The 20,380-nt window shown below is 38.9% G+C and overlaps 1 protein-coding gene across 1 annotated transcript; it reads left to right on the top strand.

Moving 5' to 3' along the window:
* The first annotated feature begins 15,618 nt into the window (after positions 1 to 15,618).
* Positions 15,619 to 18,972, top strand: LOC130998470 (protein FAR1-RELATED SEQUENCE 5-like). Its single transcript, XM_057923890.1, has 3 exons — positions 15,619 to 15,725; positions 16,462 to 18,801; positions 18,878 to 18,972. The coding sequence occupies exons 2-3, from the start codon at positions 16,479 to 16,481 to the stop codon at positions 18,970 to 18,972; spliced, it is 2,418 nt and encodes an 805-aa protein (XP_057779873.1). The 5' UTR covers positions 15,619 to 15,725; positions 16,462 to 16,478.
* The last annotated feature ends 1,408 nt before the right edge of the window (positions 18,973 to 20,380 follow it).

Raw genomic sequence — 20,380 nt, 5'->3', positions numbered from 1 at the left:
TCGCAACTAGAGATAAGATCACCAGCCTAGTAGAAGGAGAAATACCGAGCTTTGGAGTAGCCATCACTCAAAATCCTCCAACTAACCAAGCATGTGGGACGGGAAGGAGACGATAAACCAAAAGAAGATAGCTAAACCAAAAACCGAGCCAAGAATCATCAAAAAAACCAAAACCAAGGCCCACGATCCTAGCACCTAGTGCACTAGGTGGCTGTAAAAGAATCGTGACGCTTAAACTATAGACGACGTAAAGAGTGAGACCACCGTGACTAGGTAGACGGGAATCCGTACCAACACCAATGACCCAGACCCTAGCATACCAGAGGTCTAAAAAAGAGTTGTTATATCATAATGTGAGAACCTTCCGGAGCTATGAGGCAAATCTTCAATATGAAAAATGAGACCTGTTATAGAAATAAGTGCTCAAAACTGTTGTGAAAATTCCTCATGCAAATTGCCCTCCAACTGTTTGAGACTAAGCCCCAATGAATATTCCTGTTGCGCCCAAGAGGGTCTCCATCGATAAAAACGACCACATACATTGCCACTAATAGACCCACCAATTTTGAAAATAACCCCATAACTATCACTACTTTTTCTAATTTATATGATCCCTTCTCCACTCACCAAGTATATTGTTAGGTCCTGAGGGTCTCGAATAGGTGTATGGGGGGGGGAATACACCTATAGGCTATTTTTAAATCAATCTGCCGACCTCAATCAGAGGGATCTCAGTCAGAGATCAAAACGAAACTTTACAAGCAAACAAAGACGCCTGTTTTACTGAAATCAGTTTTGACCAAACAGGGTTGACGACTGATACTGAAAGTTCTTCAGTAAAGAGTTATCAGTTAAGTTGCTGGAACTTAACTGATACAAGTAAGGGCTTCAGTCGTGTTTGCTAAAACAGAGATGATAACACTCTTCTTGACTATCGAAAGATAGATCAGTCAGACTGATATCATACGCAGTGGAAATTAAACTTAGTTTCGAAATAGCCTCGGTGGAGCAAGTTGTTGGTTAAGGTTTCTCTTTGCAGTTAGTCAGTATTCAGTTTTATCAAATGAAATAACACAAGTAAGAATGTAAAACTGAAAGCTGTAAACAACACAGAGACTTTTACGTGGTTCGGAAAAACCCTTTCCTACATCCACGGTTGGTTGATCAGACCAACAATCCACTCCGCAAGTGCTTAACAGGTGCACTGCAAACCGAACCGTGTGCTTGCCGGGTGCACACAACCGTACACTGAAGATAACCCTTCTCCAGTACCCGCGCTTCACTCGCGTAGGATTTCCCTTGCTTAACACAACCCGTGCTAAGACTTCCCAGAGTCAGAAAACCCTTCTGACCTCCGAATCACTCAAAACACTCTTATGGGGGGAGGTTTTAACGAGTGCCAACTATACTTACAAAGAACAAGTTCTTTGAAGCAAGTTTGACCTTCGGCTTCTGGGTAAACAGATATATGCCTAGGGTCTAAGAGAATGTATGTAATCAGCAGTGACTGATTTTGGCTTTGGAATTCTCTTCTTCGATTCAAGCTATGAGGAGTTTAAGCTTAAGGCTGAGTAGCAATTTCAGCAGAGCTTCAGCTTATGTTGTTGAATCGGTGAAGGTTGAAGTGATCCTCGAGCGCTATTTGTAGGAGAGAACTCTTGAATAGATCCGTTGGCGTAAATCATCCTCAAGATTTCTTCCGTTGGAGAGCAATTCGAATTTGGGCTGAGGCTTCAATCTTCGAGGTTCCTTGTCTGGGTGGAAACGGCTCTCTTTGATGGACAAGAGATGTGACGACTCTGAAAAGTAACCACCAGATAGGAATGACCTCTGCAGAGATAAGATCCTGAGATCTCTGCATTTAATGCGGCTGTACTTGTGCGTACGTGGCTTCCTCTGAACGTTGGAAGATCAGTCCGAGGAGGAATGTTCAACTGATACTTGACTTTAGTATCAGTTCTTTGCGCGCATTAAGTAATCAGTCTTCAACTGATTCTTCAACTGATACTTCAGTTGGGATCTGCAGTCTTCAGTCTTCAGTCTTTGACACCGCACACTAAACTAGAAACGAACTCTAACACTTGAGTTCAAAACAATTCTAGTCTATTACAATTAAGTCCTATGATTTTTGGTATCATCAAAACAAGGGTTAGGATATTCAACAAGGTTCCCAACAATTTCCCCCTTTTTGATGATGCCAAAACCACACAGCAGTTCTAGACAGCAAAAAGACTGAACTCACAGTACAAGTTCTAAACATGGGGTGAAAACAGTTCCCCCTTAACAATAGAACCTAAAAACTTGTACTTAGAGTTAAGAACGAAAACAGTTCTAAAACAGAACAAGGAGAAGACAGAAAAACCATAATCAGAACCTGGACAAAGAGTCATTGTCTTCAGGTTGAGATCAAAAAGAAGTTCTTTTCATTAATGAAGACTGATAAGCCATCAGTCTAAGTTACATCTTGAAAACGGAAAATAACAATACAGAAGACATCCAAACGACTCACGGTTTCTGATTGTAGAGATTGAAAACTGCTTCACAGATCTGTCTGCCGTCCCTGGAGTCTGGATGAATATTCCAAATCTTACAAACGACTTTGACTTCTTTCTTGATCCTTTCTCTGTCGACTCCATTCTTGATCCTTGGTGGTGTCACAATTTTCTTCTGAGGGTCAGGAATCCTTTTTCCATATATTCTCTGAGCGTCTTGCATTTTAAGAACTTTTTCTCGTTCTTTCAGTTGCAACAGAAAATACTTCCAGGCTTCATTCCTATATTCCCCTTCACCTTGGACGTTTGCAAAAACCATCCATTTGGTGTAGCATTCCTTGGTTTTCTCCCACCAGTCATTCAACTCTGATGGTATCCATTTGTCTGGTCGCTCAAACTTCTCCAAATATGATACAATCAGTCCATTCTTAAGATAGTGTTCGAGCTTCTGACCTTCCTTTAGAGTTGATATGAAGTCTATTTTCTTCTTCTTCTGTTCTGGCTCATTTGAGGAGCTTTCTCTGCTTCTCTTTCTGTTAGCTTCGACTGAGGCAAAAGAAGGAGCAACCTTTGCTATGATCTCTTCAGCTTCAACCCTATTGAAGACAGAGGGGATCATTTTCTCTTCCCTTCGGATGCGCTTTATTATATCCTCTTCCCCCTTTTTGGCATCATCGGGAGGAAGTCGGTTTTTCAGCTCTTGAAGATCATTGAGCATTTTTTGAAGGAGGGCGGAGTCAGGGGACTCTTGAGGTCGTTGGAGTTGTCCTTCCACTTGCTGGAGTCGTTCCAGGATAGGCTGTACTGTCTTTGCAACGAGTTCATTGACTTCAGTTCTTGGTATGAACGTCTTCAGGAAGTCAATTTCCAGTTCCCGGAACTGCTCAGTCAGTTCAAGGTATTGTGTCTTCCTTTGAATCTCTGATTCAAGAAAGAGTGTGTACAATTCCCTGTGATCCTTTTGAATTTTGGGAAGACCTTTCTTTGGATCAAGCATTTCTGCCTTGTATCTGAGCAGAGCAGCTTCTTCTGTTCCCATCCGATGTTGGAGCTCATTGATCAAGCCAGCATGATAGACCATGTCTGCAGTTGCCTGTTTCTCGACTTCTTTAAGCTTCTTCACAAACTTCTCTCCGTAAATATTCTGTCGTTCGAGCTCGTGTTGGAGTAAGTCGATTTCAAGCCGTTGATCAGCAAGCTACTCAAGCAGAATATCCATCGGTTTTTCAGCATCATCAGAGATCCGTAGTAGATTCCTGTGTGGCCGATTGTGCTTCCAGACAGTAAGAAGGTCGTCAGTTTCGGAATCTGAATCAAATAGAACTGGTCCTTCTGCGCGAGGAAGCTCTACGTGTTCTATTGGGATGTTTGAGTCGGCAGGAGAATTCTGCACTTGCTGACGATCTTCATAGGCTTTGGATCTGGATGCCTCGGCTTGGCTGGTTGGAGCAGGACGTTATGTTCTTCCTTCAGCAAAAGACTGAGGAATTGATTGCTCTTGACTGATGTTCTGGCCTTCAGGTGGAGTAGGCTTATCAGTGTTCAAGAGTGGTGTCGTTGAAGGCGGAGGAGATTTGGGGATTTCTTCGGCTCGTTCTTCAGACATTGGGAGATTGTTGGATTTGTATACTGAAAGCAAGAACGTTTTATGCTTGTATACAATGTTTCCTAAGTTCACTATCTAATCTCCTATCTGATTGTGTTCATGATTGCATATGTATGTTCTTTATCTCTATATAAGTAGATTATATGGTGTGTTGTAGATCACAGAAGACCATATAATTGGAATAACCTTAAGAGATATAATATAATCACAACCGAAATAACTCTAGGACAAGTTATTGGTTTAGGCTGCAGTATAGATGGAAGTAGTTTGTCTTGACTACTTATCTATACTGGTACGTCATTACATATTGATAGGACCACAGTGAGATGTATTCTTCTATCTGACTTAAGTGAAGAATCAAGATCTCGGTGACTTATAAGATCTTAATACTAATAAGATTTCAGATATATATGTTGATTCGTTTATCACTTTGATTTACTATGAGCGAGAGTTATATAGTAACTTGAGTACTCTGTATCTTGGGTGATAGCGGTTAATATATGATATTTGATTATCTATATTAGTACTCGTATCCGGTATAGGATAATGACATCCCCTTAAGGAGCTCAATAATGTTTATTGCGTTAAACCCTGCAGGTTGATTAAGTTCAGGCGCAATAATAAGGTTTGAGTGGTACTACTTAAGGATTATAAGAAATTAATTAATTAAGGCTGTCAGAGCTCTAATTAATTAATGGATGTCAGATATTTTAAATAAGAGGATTTAATAAGTCTAAATACAAGCCCCGACTCAAATGCCGGCAATAAAGGGGTAAGTCAATATCGGTTCTCTAGTGGAATGAACTGATATTTATAAATTAATTATGGTCTGGGCTGACCATAGATAAATTAATTTATTTGAGGCCCATCTTTATTCCTTGTATCTGGTCCCTGGACTGGCCCACTGTCTCCTAGCCCATGTAGGGCTAGAAATCGCCTACACACAGAAACTGGCGCTCCCTTCCTTTTCTTCTGTATTTATAAATACAGCTGTCAGCTCTCAGGAAAACACACTGATATAATTAGGGTTTTGAGAGCTGTGTGGGGGCGCAGGAAACGTGTAGGGATTTCTAGCTTGGGAACTTTCACAGCTCGTTGTCCATCCAACGGTGAAAGCTGAGCGGGATACAGTTCAGAAGATCAGAGCTGGAGTCAGATTTTCTGCAGGAAATCAAGTTCTGGCAGATTCGGGAGAACGGCCATAACTTCCTCCACAGAATTCCGATTCAGGCGAAACAGGCGGCCACGGAAAGCTCTCTCGAAGACGAAGAAGTCGTATTTCTGGACAGAATACGATTTAAGGACATTTGAGGCTTCAAACGAAAGATTGAAGCTGACTGGTCTGTTCAGCTGCGAGTTTAACGAATTCTTCTGAATTCTTCAGGTATTTCTGAACTCCAACGTGTAGCAATTAAATTCATAGATGCATGTTAGGGATTAATCGTTCTATGATAAATTAATAATAATCCAAGAAACGATCATCGGGCAAACGGAGCATTAATTCAGTTTAATATTCCTTCACGATCAGCATTGTCAGCTGATCTCTGTTCTTCTTCTAGTAAAGTAGCAACAGCTTCAGGGATGGAAGTCCGGTCTGCTTCAGCAGGATTTGTTGGAGGCGTAGATGGCAAATCCGGTTGACTGATCGAATCAGTCATTGGTTGTTCAGCAGCAGCAGGATCAGCAATTGATTCTGCTGGTTGATCAGTGTCACCAACTGGAGAGCTGAGAACAACAGTTACTTGTTCTATCGTGAGAGGCTCTTCAGACGTCTTTGGCATTTCAGCGTCGTCGTTGAGTGACATGTACAAGTAACTCATGGAAAATTTGTCAAAGTCATGAATTACATCCCAAACACTTTCAATATGAAAGAGGCTAATTAGGGAAGCCTCTTCCATCTCGAACGAATCTTCGGCTTCAGGGCTGTGAAGACTGCTGATTCTTGGGCATGGCGCCGTCTTCAGGAAGGTATACGTAAGAAGTCTATGAAGGTTCCGGTAGACTTTTGATGACGTATCAACATCACCAATTATACATCGGAGGTGATTTGTAGCACTTTGTTGAGCTTCGGTCTGAAGTTCAACTGCTTCCTGAGTCCCTTTTGAAAGAAAGATGGGGGCTGATTCTGGGACAGTTTCCAAAACAGCTTTGCCTTTGGATTTTGGGGAGAGCTTCCAAGGCATCTCAGTAGGTCTTTGGGAGGGTTTTTTGGGGAGGATGGTACGAACTCGGCGTGGCACATTTGTGTGAACAGGAGAATTTGATGGCTGTGAATCAGGTGTATCATCAGAGTCAGATGATGGTGGAGATGAGATATCAATTACCTTCGTCTTCGGAGAAGGTTTGGGATCTCTTCTTGCCAGTTTGAAGAGACGAAGGCTATCTGTGAATTCGATCATTTTTGGCCATCGCACAAACTTGTGCTTCTTTGTTCCTTCTATGATGATTTGGGAGACCCTGTTCCCTTGTCGAACCATCGTCGTTGGCCTCGTGTTGTGAGCTTCATTGAAGAGAAGCTTCAGATAAGCTTCTTTCCAGTTGTAGGATTCATTCTCCATGAGAGCTGCCATGACATTCTTCTGTGGTTGAGAAGCTTTGTCGGGAGTTCCGGTTGCACCTATCCAGCACTTCTGGATAATTTTGCCCAGCATGGAAAACTCCGGATGCAGATGGGAAAGAGTAACTTGACTCTCCGTCGATTCGGATTCGTCCTTCATTGCAGACTTGAGAATTTGATTTGCGTCCTTATCAGTCAGTCTGGAGAGGAAAGATCCACTGTTCGCAAGATTGAATAGTTTTCTGACAATTTTGGAGACGTTGAGAGTTTCTTCGATGCAGTTTGGCCCGTCGATGATACTAACTTTTGAGATCAGTTCTTCGGAATCGTTGAATTCGAGATTCCTGTAGAATTCTCTGACAGCGTCGTCGAGTAGATACTTCGGTTCACTGGTGATACACTTTGTCCAACCGTGTCAGTGAAGAATTTTTGAGACCTTTGCAAAATCCGGTTTCTTTTCGAATGATTCTTTGTGCACCGTCTGCTCATATCTGACTTCTTTCTCTCTCGATGCCTCCTTCTTGTTGTCATTTTTCTTCATGTTGGTCTTGGCCATTTTGAAAAAGAAATTTGTGAAGAAAAATTTTACAGGAAGGGATCTCACAGTTAAGTGCTGTGGATTTTGAAAGTTAGAGAAAATGCAAGAGTGATGGAAGATTGAGTAGTGGTCGTAATGGAGAAAGTATGATCGTGGGAGATAAACAGTTTCCTAGGGCAATCGAAAAGACGTGGCGGTTTGAAATCTGCGCGCCAAATCAGTTTTAATGAATTTTGACGTCCGTAATTAATGCCCGTCAGATGAGTGCCTTGAAATAAGAGATATAGAAACAGATATGGAATATTTGGCATGATCTCTTACTGAAAATAGGCGGCGTACAAAGCATGCAATGATTTGAAAAGATATGCAAAAAAAAAAAGGTTTTCAGAATTTGAAAGTCCAATGCAAAACGCAATGTCGTCAGTAAATCATTATCGCTTATAGGCCCTATTTTCTTTAATAGTCAAAACAAAAAGTGAATATGAACAAGTTCCCAACAATCAGTCAGGACAACAGTCAAGTACTGAATAAGCTTAAACAGAGTTCCCCCTAAATTAGATAATCCATAATCAACTCAAGTAAGTTTAGGAAAGGAGAACAAAGACTGGATAAACATAAATCAGTAAACGACAATGTATCAAACATTTGTGCAGAAGATCATAACTAGGAAGAATGAACTAAGACAATCTAAGAACATCATATACAAAATAAAGAGTTTCTGATAAGATGACATTCCTTGATCTTCCTTAGTCCTTAGTTGATGCGGAGTTGTTTGCTTGGCTTCCTTGGAGGACTTCTTTTTGGTTCTTCAGTCATCTTCCCTTTTCCTTTCTTGTCTTCTTCTCGTTTGTCTTCTTCATCAGATGCAGGAACACCAATGTACTTGTTCTGAATTTCCAGTTGCTGTTGAAGATGTGCGACTGTTGATTCAAGGAAAGCTATTTTGACCTTCAGCTCATAAGTTGCTTCTTCTTGAATGATCAGCCTTTCTATCAACATTTCAAAATTTTCATCAGTGGAAGGTCTTGCAGATCTTTGCTCTTCAGTTGGTGTTTCTTCATCTCTTGCGTTGGCTGGAGCCGTCTGATGCAGTGGAGATTCATGGTGGACTTCAGTGTCCTCAGCATCATCTTCTTTGAGAAGACCTCTGGAAGTCAGGTATAGTCTGAAGTTGGGTGCCCAGTCGTGAATAGCATCCCAAACATTGGTGACTCTAAATTTCTCAAAGATGTTGTTCTCCAATGCTTCCAATTCTCCTTCAGTGAGAACTTCATCAATCTCCTTGTATTGAGATTTGGGCAGGGTTTTGACGAAGATGAAGAATAAGAAACTAACAAGAGCCTGAAACTCTTCAGGATTCAGAGAGGCTAAGACTGAGGGAAAAAGGGTTGTGACGCAGTGTTCAGACAGTTGTGTCACGAAGTTTTTGAGAAGGTCAGTTTGATTGACAGTGGGTGAGGATGAGGATGCGGCGTTGATGTCAGCAGATTCTTCAAACTTTGCCTTCTTGTTGAACCCTTCAAGACAGTAGTGAAAGAAACCTCTGAGAGGAAGTTCTTCAAAATCAGTTTCTCTGTCATTGGTTGCTTGTGTCTTCTCTGGCTGTTGATCTCCCTTATCTGGTGGAGGAACAATGGGAGCCTGTTGCTGAGTCGTTTCAGAGCTTGGAATCAACACTTCTTCTGAAGCTTTTTGGTGCAGTTTCTTCATGATCCTCATCTGGAGATCTCTGAGGAGTGTCAAGTGAGATCTTGACTGGAGATGACAAGCTGTCGAACTTTCTTTTGGTTGAGCCTCGAGTCTTGTAGCGTGGCTCAGAAGTGAGGAGAGGGATTTCAGTTAAGATACTGGCATTCCCTTTGACTGAACTTTTCTGGTTTTCAAACAGATGGATGGTGGAAGACACTTGAGTGGTGTTTTCCCAGAAACATGGTGTCTCCTTTGCACTAAAGAGAATGAGTGCCGAGACTCTGGTTCCTTGTCGCAGATGCTTGGTGGAATGGGATTCCTTCTTTTCTTCCGCAAGAATCTGAAGGTAAGCCTTCTCCCAGTTGAATGGGCCTTTCTGAAACAGGGCGATCAGCACCAGTTTGTGAGGTCTTGAGAGATCACCAGGGGATCCAAGAGTACCGAACCAGCATTTCTTGATCATTCTGGCAATGGGTCTGAGATGATGATGTATCCTTGAAATGCTCAGAACATTGGTGATGATGTGGTCGGCCGCTGCATTGCTCGTCAGTGCTTCTCTCATGAACTCTGTGGCTTCATCATCGGTGAAGAATGGTGCTGGTCCATCAGTTGGGAGACTGAACACTTCTCTTGCCGCTTGAGAGATGTTGATGGATATCAAGTCCGCTGATTCCTTGAAAATATGTATGAACAAAATCGCTGGAGGAGTCTTTCTTGTTCCTGTACATTGTTAGAGAAAGCAGGGAGAAGCACACAGGAAATAAGAAACGAACACGGAGCAAGCTGACTCAAGAGGAATCTTGTGAAAAGAATTTTGATCAAAGACAACAATTCCCTCAATAGGATCTAGTTCAATTAGAACGAGGTCAGATACAGATAGTTCTTGCGAACAACCTGCTCTGATACCAATTGTTAGGTCCTGAGGGTCTCGAATAGGTGTATGGGGGGGGAATACACCTATAGGCTATTTTTAAATCAATCTGCCGACCTCAATCAGAGGGATCTCAGTCAGAGATCAAAACAAAACTTTACAAGCAAACAAAGACGTCTGTTTTACTGAAATCAGTTTTGACCAAACAGGATTGACGACTGATACTGAAAGCTCTTCAGTAAAGAGTTATCAGTTAAGTTGCTGGAACTTAACTGATGCAAGTAAGGGCTTCAGTCGTGTTTGCTAAAACAGAGATGATAACACTCTTCCTGACTATCGAAAGATAGATCAGTCAGACTGATATCATACGCAGCGAAAATTAAACTTAGTTTCAAAATAGCCTCGGTGGAGTAAGTTGTTGGTTAAGGTTTCTCTTTGCAGTTAGTCAGTATTCAGTTTTATCAAATGAAATAACACAAGTAAGAATGTAAAACTGAAAGCTGTAAACAACACAGAGACTTTTACGTGGTTCGGAAAAACCCTTTCCTACATCCACGGTTGGTTGATCAGACCAACAATCCACTCCGCAAGTGCTTAACAGGTGCACTGCAAACCGAACCGTGTGCTTGCCGGGTGCACACAACCGTACACTGAAGATAACCCTTCTCCAGTACCCGCGCTTCACTCGCGTAGGATTTCCCTTGATTAACACAACCCGTGCTAAGACTTCCCTGAGTCAGAAAACCCTTCTGACCTCCGAATCACTCAAAACACTCTTATGGGGGGAGGTTTTAACGAGTGCCAACTATACTTACAAAGAACAAGTTCTTTGAAGCAAGTTTGACCTTTGGCTTCTGGGTAAACAGATATATTCCTAGGGTCTAAGAGAATGTATGTAATCAGCAGTGACTGATTTTGGCTTTGGAATTCTCTTCTTCGATTCAAGCTATGAGGAGTTTAAGCTTAAGGCTGAGTAGCAATTTCGGCAGAGCTTCAGCTTATGTTGTTGAATCGGTGAAGGTTGAAGTGATCCTCGAGCGCTATTTGTAGGAGAACTCTTGAATAGATCCGTTGGCGTAAATCATCCTCAAGATTTCTTCCGTTGGAGAGCAATTCGAATTTGGGCTGAGGCTTCAATTTTCGAGGTTCATTGTCTGGGTGGAAACGGCTCTCTTTGATGGACAGGAGATGTGACGTCTCTAAAAAGTAACCACTAGATAGGAATGACCTCTGCAGAGATAAGATCCTGAGATCTCTGCATTTAATGCGGTTGTACTTGTGCGTACGTGGCTTCCTCTGAACGTTGGAAGATCAGTCCGAGGAGGAATGTTCAACTGATACTTGACTTTAGTATCAGTCCTTTGCGCGCATTAAGTAATCAGTCTTCAACTGATTCTTCAACTGATACTTCAGTTGGGATCTGCAGTCTTCAGTCTTCAGTCTTTGACACCGCACACTAAACTAGAAACGAACTCTAACACTTGAGTTCAAAACAATTCTAGTCTATTACAATTAAGTCCTATGATTTTTGGTATCATCAAAACAAGGGTTAGGATATTCAACAAGGTTCCCAACATATATAATGATTTTTTTCTTAAAAATTATGTTGCCTCTCATTTGGAAGATGTTTCATGAACGGAATGAATATCAAATTTTCAACTTGAATATAATGTTGAATGTTGTTAAATAATAAATGATGTTAAAGATAACAAAAAATTTAATGATTTTAATTTCTTAAATTCATTAAATAAGGATCAGATGAAGTCAAAATTATAAGTATAAGAACTTAATAAAATATAAAAATGATCTAATCAGTTAGAAAGCTGGAATATAGGGATCTGATATTGTGTTTCGCCAAGTATAAATGATATAGTTATCGAGTCAATACATAAAACTATCCATTATCATATAATAAAAATAAAACATATCCACTAAGATGAAAAACTTAAAAGTAACCACTTTTGTGTAAGATTACATCATTATCCTCATTTTATTCTTCTGCCAAAACTCTCTCTCTCTCTGGCCTTACGTCCTCCACCACTTCCACCTCGGAAGCCAGTTGAGCCGCCGTTTGCGGCAGGGTGGCATGTGTTGCGGTGGTGCAAATGCAAGAATAAGAATGTCCTATGACTGTTCATTAGTCCCAATGAAGAATCTAGAATTTGAGTGTTGATGATATAACAAATTATGTGATTTTTGTATATTAGTGTTGTTTTATTATTGATTATCAATTCATATCCAGATTTAACATTATTAAAAAAGTACTACTATTATTTTTGTAATTAAATATGATTTAATTGGATTTGTATTGTTATTATTCTTAAACACACAACTAAGTAAATTGTGAATTCAAGATTTAAAATAATGATTCACAATTAGGAAAAGTTTTGGTCGTGAATTCGAGTTATAAAGCCGAATTCACAACTCGAATATAAATTGATTGTGAATTTATGTTTTAGAGCTAGAATTCACAACTGGGAATAGTCGTGGTGGTGAATTTTTATTCTAAAGTTAGAATTCACAACCAAGCTATTGGTTATTAATTGCGGGATAAAATAGTAAGTGTGGCTATTTAAAAAAAAAAATTATTTAATGTAAAAAATTTATTTTTGTTATATATCTCAATTTGAACATCTTTAAAGTCCGCTGTATAATTTTATATCTCAGCTAAATTTCAATTATCACATGTCTGTGTGGATATATAATTAGAGTAAAATTTTGAAGTAGCCAAAATGAAGCATAAAACACAATTTATGGCCACACATTGAAAAAACATAAAATTTGGTCATTTTTATTGATTTGGACGTTTTTACCCTTAATGAGGTGGACCGGGTAGGATCAGGCACGCGGGTCGCGTGCCGGGTCGGATTAGGCACGCGGGTCACGTGCCGGGTCGGATTAGGCACTTATGGCACTATTAGTGCCATAAGTGCCATACGTGCAACAGAAACAACAATAATAGAATCAAGAAATCATAAATAGAATAATCTAAACCCTAAATGGATAATCTAAACCCTAAATCGAACATCTAAACCCTAAATGGATAATCTAAACTCTAAATGGAACATCTAAACCCTAAATGAAACATTTAAACCCTGCGAGGAAGTGTTTAAAATGGTCATTTTGGCACTTATAGCACTAATAGTGACATAAGTGCCAACGGAAATCCAAAATAAAACCAAGTAATAAAATGATGCGTAGTGCCATAAGTGCCATACGCGCAGCTGGCGCTGGCTTTTCCCCGTGAGCGCGCAACTCACCCATAAGCTTCCAGCGACCGAGTAAAAAGGGCAAATTAGGCATACCACCTAATTAATGGCCATATTTTGATGTTTTAAGATTAGGGGCCAAAAATTGATTTTCAATCTTCATTATGGCCATTTGACTACATTGTTTCATATAATTATATATTCCCTTTTGTATAATATTTTCGAATCTTGTTAAATGAACTTTAATTCAAACTTTAATTAAATAAGCTCATATACAACCTTATAAGTTTTGGCCTAGTAGCAAAATAGAAAAAGTTGAACCTTTCAGTTCTTTATTAAATAATATGAGACAGAAAACGAAATGCTAGCTATTGATGATTAATTCAGACTGTGATTGAAAGATCGCCTCTAAACAAAATCGTTTTCACGTTAATTAGTTTCTAAACACTCTTTTTTTCATAGCTCTATCTCCCAACTAATATCTGCAATTGATATTATAAAGTAAGTTCAGATTTGTAACGAAAACTCTATTTAAAATTCTTACAAATTAATGATTCTTCAAGTACTGATTAAACAACTTATAAACCGTTAGTTTGATTTTGTTTTTATTTCATTTGGTCTTTGCACATTGCAACATTTCTATGAAATAAGATTACTTTTGCAAAAATAGAAAATTGTGTACGTATATTTATTATAACGGTCTTTCATCAATTTAACTAAGTTGGATCCTCTATTACAAATTTATGCTCCATAGTTACTTTACTTCCAATAATTACATTATCATCGCGTGTATTTCAAAATTATTTTATAACCGTCCATTATTTATAAGTTGCAATGACATGAAAAATATGTCAATTTAATTTTTCGAATAAAAAATGACGACACTCAACATTTAAAGTATGAGAAGGATCTCATCCAAATTTCAACCTAGCTTTAGTATTCACTTTAATCTTAAAATTAACCACTACTTGAGAGAAGGACACAATTATCAGAACATTATTTGATAAACACTAGACTTAATAAGAAAAAGTTAAAGATGATGTCCGTTATTTACAAACAGACAAGAAGAAGTCACATTTAAACACACACAAGAAATAAATGATTTGATAATGTAGAGATTTTATAGTAAATAGTAAAAGCGTGACATATGTAAGAAGAGCAAAGGCAGCAAAGAGTAAGAAAAAAATAGGAAAGCTGAGGATTTGCAAGTAGATACGATACGATGAGAAACTGACGAAGCCGTGTGACGTGGCGACGACGTAGGAGAGGGGAGGGGGCCTCGGCCCCCTATTTTCTCGTCGGAAGCGGGACAAGCCCCCGATGCGCGACACGTGTCCTGCCGACAGTGACCGTGGGGGTCGGAGATAATAAATAGGAAAGCAGTTGCCGATGGCCACACGTCTGCGCTCCCATTGGCTGCTTTCTTGACTTTTTCTCCACCGGGGAAAAGCGGGCCCCACCTCTTCGTGGATTTACACCCACACTACACGACTCTCCCTCAAAAAATCCAAATTAGATTGATTGGACCAGCGGGCCCCACCCCCTTCCCGGGTCGAATCTTCTGCCATTGGTTGACGCGTGTACAGTTCCAGCGGGCCCCGCTACCCCCGCTAAATGCCAAAACGGAGTGGGCGAAGATAAAGAGCAACAGCGAAAGCCATCGACTTAAAAACTTCATTCTCTCCAAACGATTAAAAGTGTGGTTAATTTTTTTATTTTGGTTGTGAAATGCAATTAAATCTGAATTTGAAAAATTCTAAATTCCGTAATTAGTGATTCATGGTTCAAGGTATTTTTTTTAACTCGATCAGTTGCTTCGCATTGGATTTCTTATAGTACAGAAATAATAATGAACAAATATTCGGTTGCAACATTCTATTTGTCTATTGAAATTTCATTTCATGATGATTAGGAACCTATCCTTACGTACATTAGAAAAATTTATATTTAACCTTTAATTTGTGTTTAGAGATATGAAAGATAGTCCAATATATGTTGAATAACAGAATATAAACTCTAGTCGAGAGATGCTTATGTATCTATAGCTCTACACTCACAAAAAACAAAGCATAATAAATAAATAAATAAAAACCGTCGGCAAGAAAAAAAGGATATACTTTTTTGTTATACTGATCTGCCTGCAGAGGATTTCGGAAGTATTATACAGAAAAAAGGGTTTCTTTCAAATAATTATATTTTTAAATGTTTGGAGGGAAAAAATTCAAAGTGGTATAATTCTCTTTAGAAAAGATGACGAGAGAGATTATTAAATTGTACAGTACTATGAAACCACACTGTTTTTGGCAAGTCTAATGTTGAATGCTGCACTGTGCCCTAATCTCGACTGTCTATTGTCCATCTATTAGGCTTTGTCTATCCTAGGTGCCCGCTTACTAGGCGGGGACGTTGATCTACCGCCACGTGTCCTCCCACAGAAACCATTACTGCCCACCCTTTGTCTCCGGTTTTGGTCACTTTTTTCATGTTGGTTTTGCAGAGTCAAGTTTATATTGACAGCACCTCTTTGACTATGAACAGTACCCAGCATTGGTTGTTGTGTCCAACCTAGGATATCTTGGGATTTGGTATGACACGTTTCGAATTTAAAAGTGTAAGATGTTAGATGACCTTCTCCCTACCGTTGGATTGACAGCTCTCTCTCATATGGTTGTGGAGTGAAATTTAGTTCATTTCTTAGGTGAAGTGCGGCGTTTTTTTCCGGTGAAGTTCAGCTTGGGTGTTTCTCGGCGAAGCTATGTTGAAGTTCAGTGTTTCTTAGTTCATTCAGAGGAGTAGTTGGCAAGCTGCTGGGTGTCCGTTGTCGCAAGGGTTCGGTTGCTTTTCCTTACAGCTATATTTTGAAGATCGTCTTGAGTAGTTGTCGTGAGTGTCTTCCACCCAGCTTGGATGTTCTTGTTGTTTTTTTCGTGTTCTCTAAGGTTGTTTGTGGGGGAGGGTTTTGTTACAGTTTCCTAGTTTTCTATATCTCGAATTCCCTTCTTTCGGTGTAGTGTATTTGAAGTAGTAATTTTGAAGTCATTAATTAATGGTTTTGACCTTTTGGGATATGATGTATTAATTGACATTAAATCAGATGTTAAGGGAAATTATTGTAGTTGAGGTTTTCGTTTTGATTTTGTTGATTTAGAATTCTCTTGGAGTCTTTACTTACCACTATCATGGATTTCATGCTGCATTTGCCTATCGATCAATTGGAATAAATCCGTCTTTGTTTTGGTGGCTTCAAATATCATTAAGAAAAGGATTTGGATTTTATTGCACTAATTTAGATCTGCTGCATTGTCCTATCGATCAATTAGTAAAGGCTTTAACAAATACATGGCTGCGAATTTTGAGTCACATTTTTTTGGTGATAACTCTATTATTCTGTTTACATTATTTTTTATGGCCCACATTTTTTGTTTAATGTACATGCATACATGTGTTGTGATTATCTGTTGTGCTAGGGATCTTCTAATTTATGACGACTTTGTTGCAGAAAACTGATCTAGGGAGATGGACTTCGATTTGAATATACCCGTAGGCCTTGATGATTTTGGCGATTCTTTGAGTGGCAATTCAAATTTTGGTGAATTTGGTAGTTTATTTTCAGGTGGTGAGACTGATGAATCAGTAGAAAGTTATTCAGCAGAAAGTGTGGATTTGGATAGCATTTTGAATGGAAAGAGAGGTGATGGAAATGCTGAAGAGGTTGGGGATGTAAACAGTGGCGAGAAGTCATTGACGTTGCCGGAAGTGGAAGCTATGATTAGAGTTGGATGTGCTATTGACACTTTAGATGAAGTATTTGTGTTATATGCAACCTATGCACGGATGATTGGGTTTTCTGCTAGGGTTGGAAGTAATGGCTATTTCAACGACCGAAAGACTGTTTCTTCGAAGGCTTATCATTGTTCATGTGAGGGGCATCCCGATAAGAAGGCGTCGACTAGTAGAATAGCTGCATTTAAAAAGCACAGTTACCGGAGCAACTGTAAAGCTAGGCTACGTGTTAGTCGGGCAGATGTGGATTCGCCTTGGGTGGTAACTGTATTTTTCAAAGAGCATAACCATGAGCTTGCCCATCCCAGCGAAAGCTATTTGTTGCGATCTGCTAGGAAAATTGAACATTCACAGAAAACTTTGTTAATGGCGATGAAGTCGAGTGGCATTGGTGTAAGCCGTGCTTATCGTTTCTTGGAGAAAGAAGCTGGGAATCGAGAAAATATTGGTTTCACACGCAAGGATGTTTATAATGAACTGAACCGCGAATCAGCGGCAATGGCGAAATCTACAAATGGCGATGTGAACAAGTTGATGGAGTATTTAACTGAGAAAGGATTGGGGGACCCTGCGTTTTATTGGAAGGTAAAGGTGAGCGATGATGGTAGGCTTCAAAACCTTTTTTTTCGGGATAGTAGATGCCTTGTTGATTACCAACACTTTGGTGATGTGATTTCTGTGGATGCTACGTATAAAACTAACAAGTATGATTTGATTTGTGTTCCCATTGTTGGAATAAATCATCATCGGATGAATGTTATGTTTGGCATTGCATTTTTATGCAACGAGAAAACCGAATCGTACGAGTGGTTATTTGCCACATTTCTTGAGTCTATGTACAATAAAGAGCCCTCTATTATTTTCTCCGATCAAGACCAAGCTCTTATGAATGGTGTCGACGTTACCTTTCGTGATGCAAAGCATAGACTTTGTCAATGGCATATAAACAAGAATGCCGGGAAGCAATTCGGTAGGCTTAACCATGATAAACATTTCAAAAGCTTGTGGTACCGATGCATGAATGGTTGTGAGAATGATGAAGAGTTTGAATCCTCTTGGACAACTATGATGGAAGACTTCAACTTAGTGGGTAATAGATGGTTTAGCGGCATGTATAAGTTAAAAAAGCGATGGTCATCCGCTTTCACGAGAGATAGATTTACCGGTGGATTACATGCAACATCTCGGAGTGAAGCGACGAACAAGGTTCTTAAGGAGTTGTGTCGTTCCACTACTAGTGTCCATGAATTTGTCGTCGGGTTTGAGAGATTGCAGAGAAATTGGCGCACACAAGAATTTGAGGAGGATGCTCTTTGTCGGGGAATGCCGGGTATGTTCATACAAAATGCGAAAATTCTTTTTCAAATTGGGGAGGTATGTACTCGAAATATTTTCAAGTTATTTGAGTACGAAGCTTTGTATTCGGTTTCTCTTAAAGTGAGTCAAGAACCTATCGATTTGAATGATGAACTTTTGGAGTTCAAGGTGTGTTCATCTACGGCTTTTAAAGGGTACCGCGTTGTCAATTTTAACCAAACAACGAAGATGGGGTCATGTTCTTGTTGTATGTGGGAGACGGAAGGTATTATTTGTCGACATTTATTTCGAGTTTATTTCAATATGAACTTGGATAAAGTGCCCGATCAAATGTTGCTTACTAGGTGGCGCAGGGTGTCGAAGGAACGAGTGCCTTTAAGTAAGCGATCTATTGATTGTTGTGGACCAAACAAATTCACTCATATGGTCTTCGTCAATCACAATGCACATCGTGTGTATGATTTGTTGACCGAGTGCAAAGAGGACAAGGCGTGTCGGGATATTATCACTGAACGTATAAGTAGTATGATAGCTGAAGTGAAAGGGATGAGAAAAAATAGTCAACCTACTGCCAAAGCCGGACCTTCTCGTTCATCTTTGAAAGAGCCATTGCATAGGCCGGTGAACAACCCAACACCATCGAAGAAACGTTCCTATCGACGGAGGATTGTAAGCAAAAATTGGGATGCTCGGCGTTCCGGCGCAGAGAAGAGATCAAAGGCGACCGTTGACATCAATGGTTAGATAAAAAAATCCATTTTTGGTGTTAAAAATATAGAAGCATTTCTTTAACCATTTTGTGTTTTTGTTTGCAGATTTCGTGGATTCTGAGGACATGCCTGAATTCCTGAGTAACCAATACAGTACCCAAAATGATCGTGTCATGTCCGATCGTTTTTCCGTTGATTAGGACAACTTTTGTATGATTTGACGCCATCTTTTGTAGTTCTTCCGCGGTATGAATTTTATGTGTTATGGTATTCGGAAATCTGTTTTTATGAATTTTCATTTTCATGAATTTAGCGTAATTTTCTGTGGATTTAGCGTAATTTGCGTCTTTGTATGATTCTGAAAACTCTTCTTCGGCTATTTTTTCTCGATCGCATTTGAAAATTTATTCTATTTGTTGCTGCCGTAATAGTATTTAAGTTTGCACTCGATCCGAATCAGACTGCACAGTGGTAGTATTTTCTGTGGAGTTTTTATATAGCGGACCAAGCTCAGGTTCTGAGCTGTTTTTCTATGTTTTGGTAGGGCTTAAGCGATTTAATGTCTGCTACTTTTTATTGAGTAATTTTGTGAGGAGATATTTTTGTTTGTGGAGATGCTTTGGTCTCTGAACTTGAATATCAGTCTGGTTTAATGTCAGATGCTTTGAACTTGTTATGATTTTTCTGTTGATGCAATTCTGTTGATTTTTGTTGGGCAAAAAAAAAAAAATATAGCGGAAGGTTTATACTCGTCTAGATCTGGAATTCTAGATCCGAATGCAATCGCACGTAGATCTGATTCATTTACATAGAGATACACGCATGTGAAAATTGGCTTGTTTAGATTTTACTTTATTTAAATGTAGGCATTTATTTCAGATATAAAATAATTCACAATTATAAATTTTGATAATATGCACAAGTCCGGAAATAATCAGTTTTGAAAATTTTAAATAAAATACTAATATAAAAGTAATTTAAAAAAAAAATACTAAAAAAAGATGAGAGAGCATAGAGAAATTTATAAAACTTTAATATTTAAATAAATTAAAATTATACATTTTAAACAAAATATTTACTTAAAATATATCGTATTAAAGCTTTTATTGGGATCTTTAATTTGATATGCATTTGAAATATTTTCTAATTAATCGAATTATACAGTTTTGGAAAGAGATGTAACAACGAATAAGAAGTTAACGAAAATGAAAATAAAAAGAAAAGTATATAGTATAAACAAAAAGTTTATATTTTTTAATTTTTAAATTGTCACTTAATTTTAAATCGATTTAAAATTTAAAACTCCAATTTTAATATGAATTAATGTTGTTGGGCCTAATGTAATTTGTTTGGTCTTGCTTTTTGAAAGGATCTATTTAAATGTCAATCCGGGATTGGACTAATGTAATTTATTTAAATGTCATTCCGTTGTTGGGCCTAATGTCATGGGCCTAATGTAATTTATTTAAATGTCATTCCGTTGTTGGGCGGCCTAATGTAATATGTTGCTGGGCGTAATTTTATTAGTTTATTTTGTTTTTGGGATTGGACTAAGGATTCAAAGGTAGTGTTTTTTAGGTTACCCAAGTACTATATATTTGTCATGGT

This window comes from Salvia miltiorrhiza, chromosome 8 (assembly GCF_028751815.1).
Source record: "Salvia miltiorrhiza cultivar Shanhuang (shh) chromosome 8, IMPLAD_Smil_shh, whole genome shotgun sequence".
NCBI classification, from domain to species: domain Eukaryota; kingdom Viridiplantae; phylum Streptophyta; class Magnoliopsida; order Lamiales; family Lamiaceae; genus Salvia; species Salvia miltiorrhiza.
This window is presented reverse-complemented; position numbering and strand designations above follow the sequence as displayed.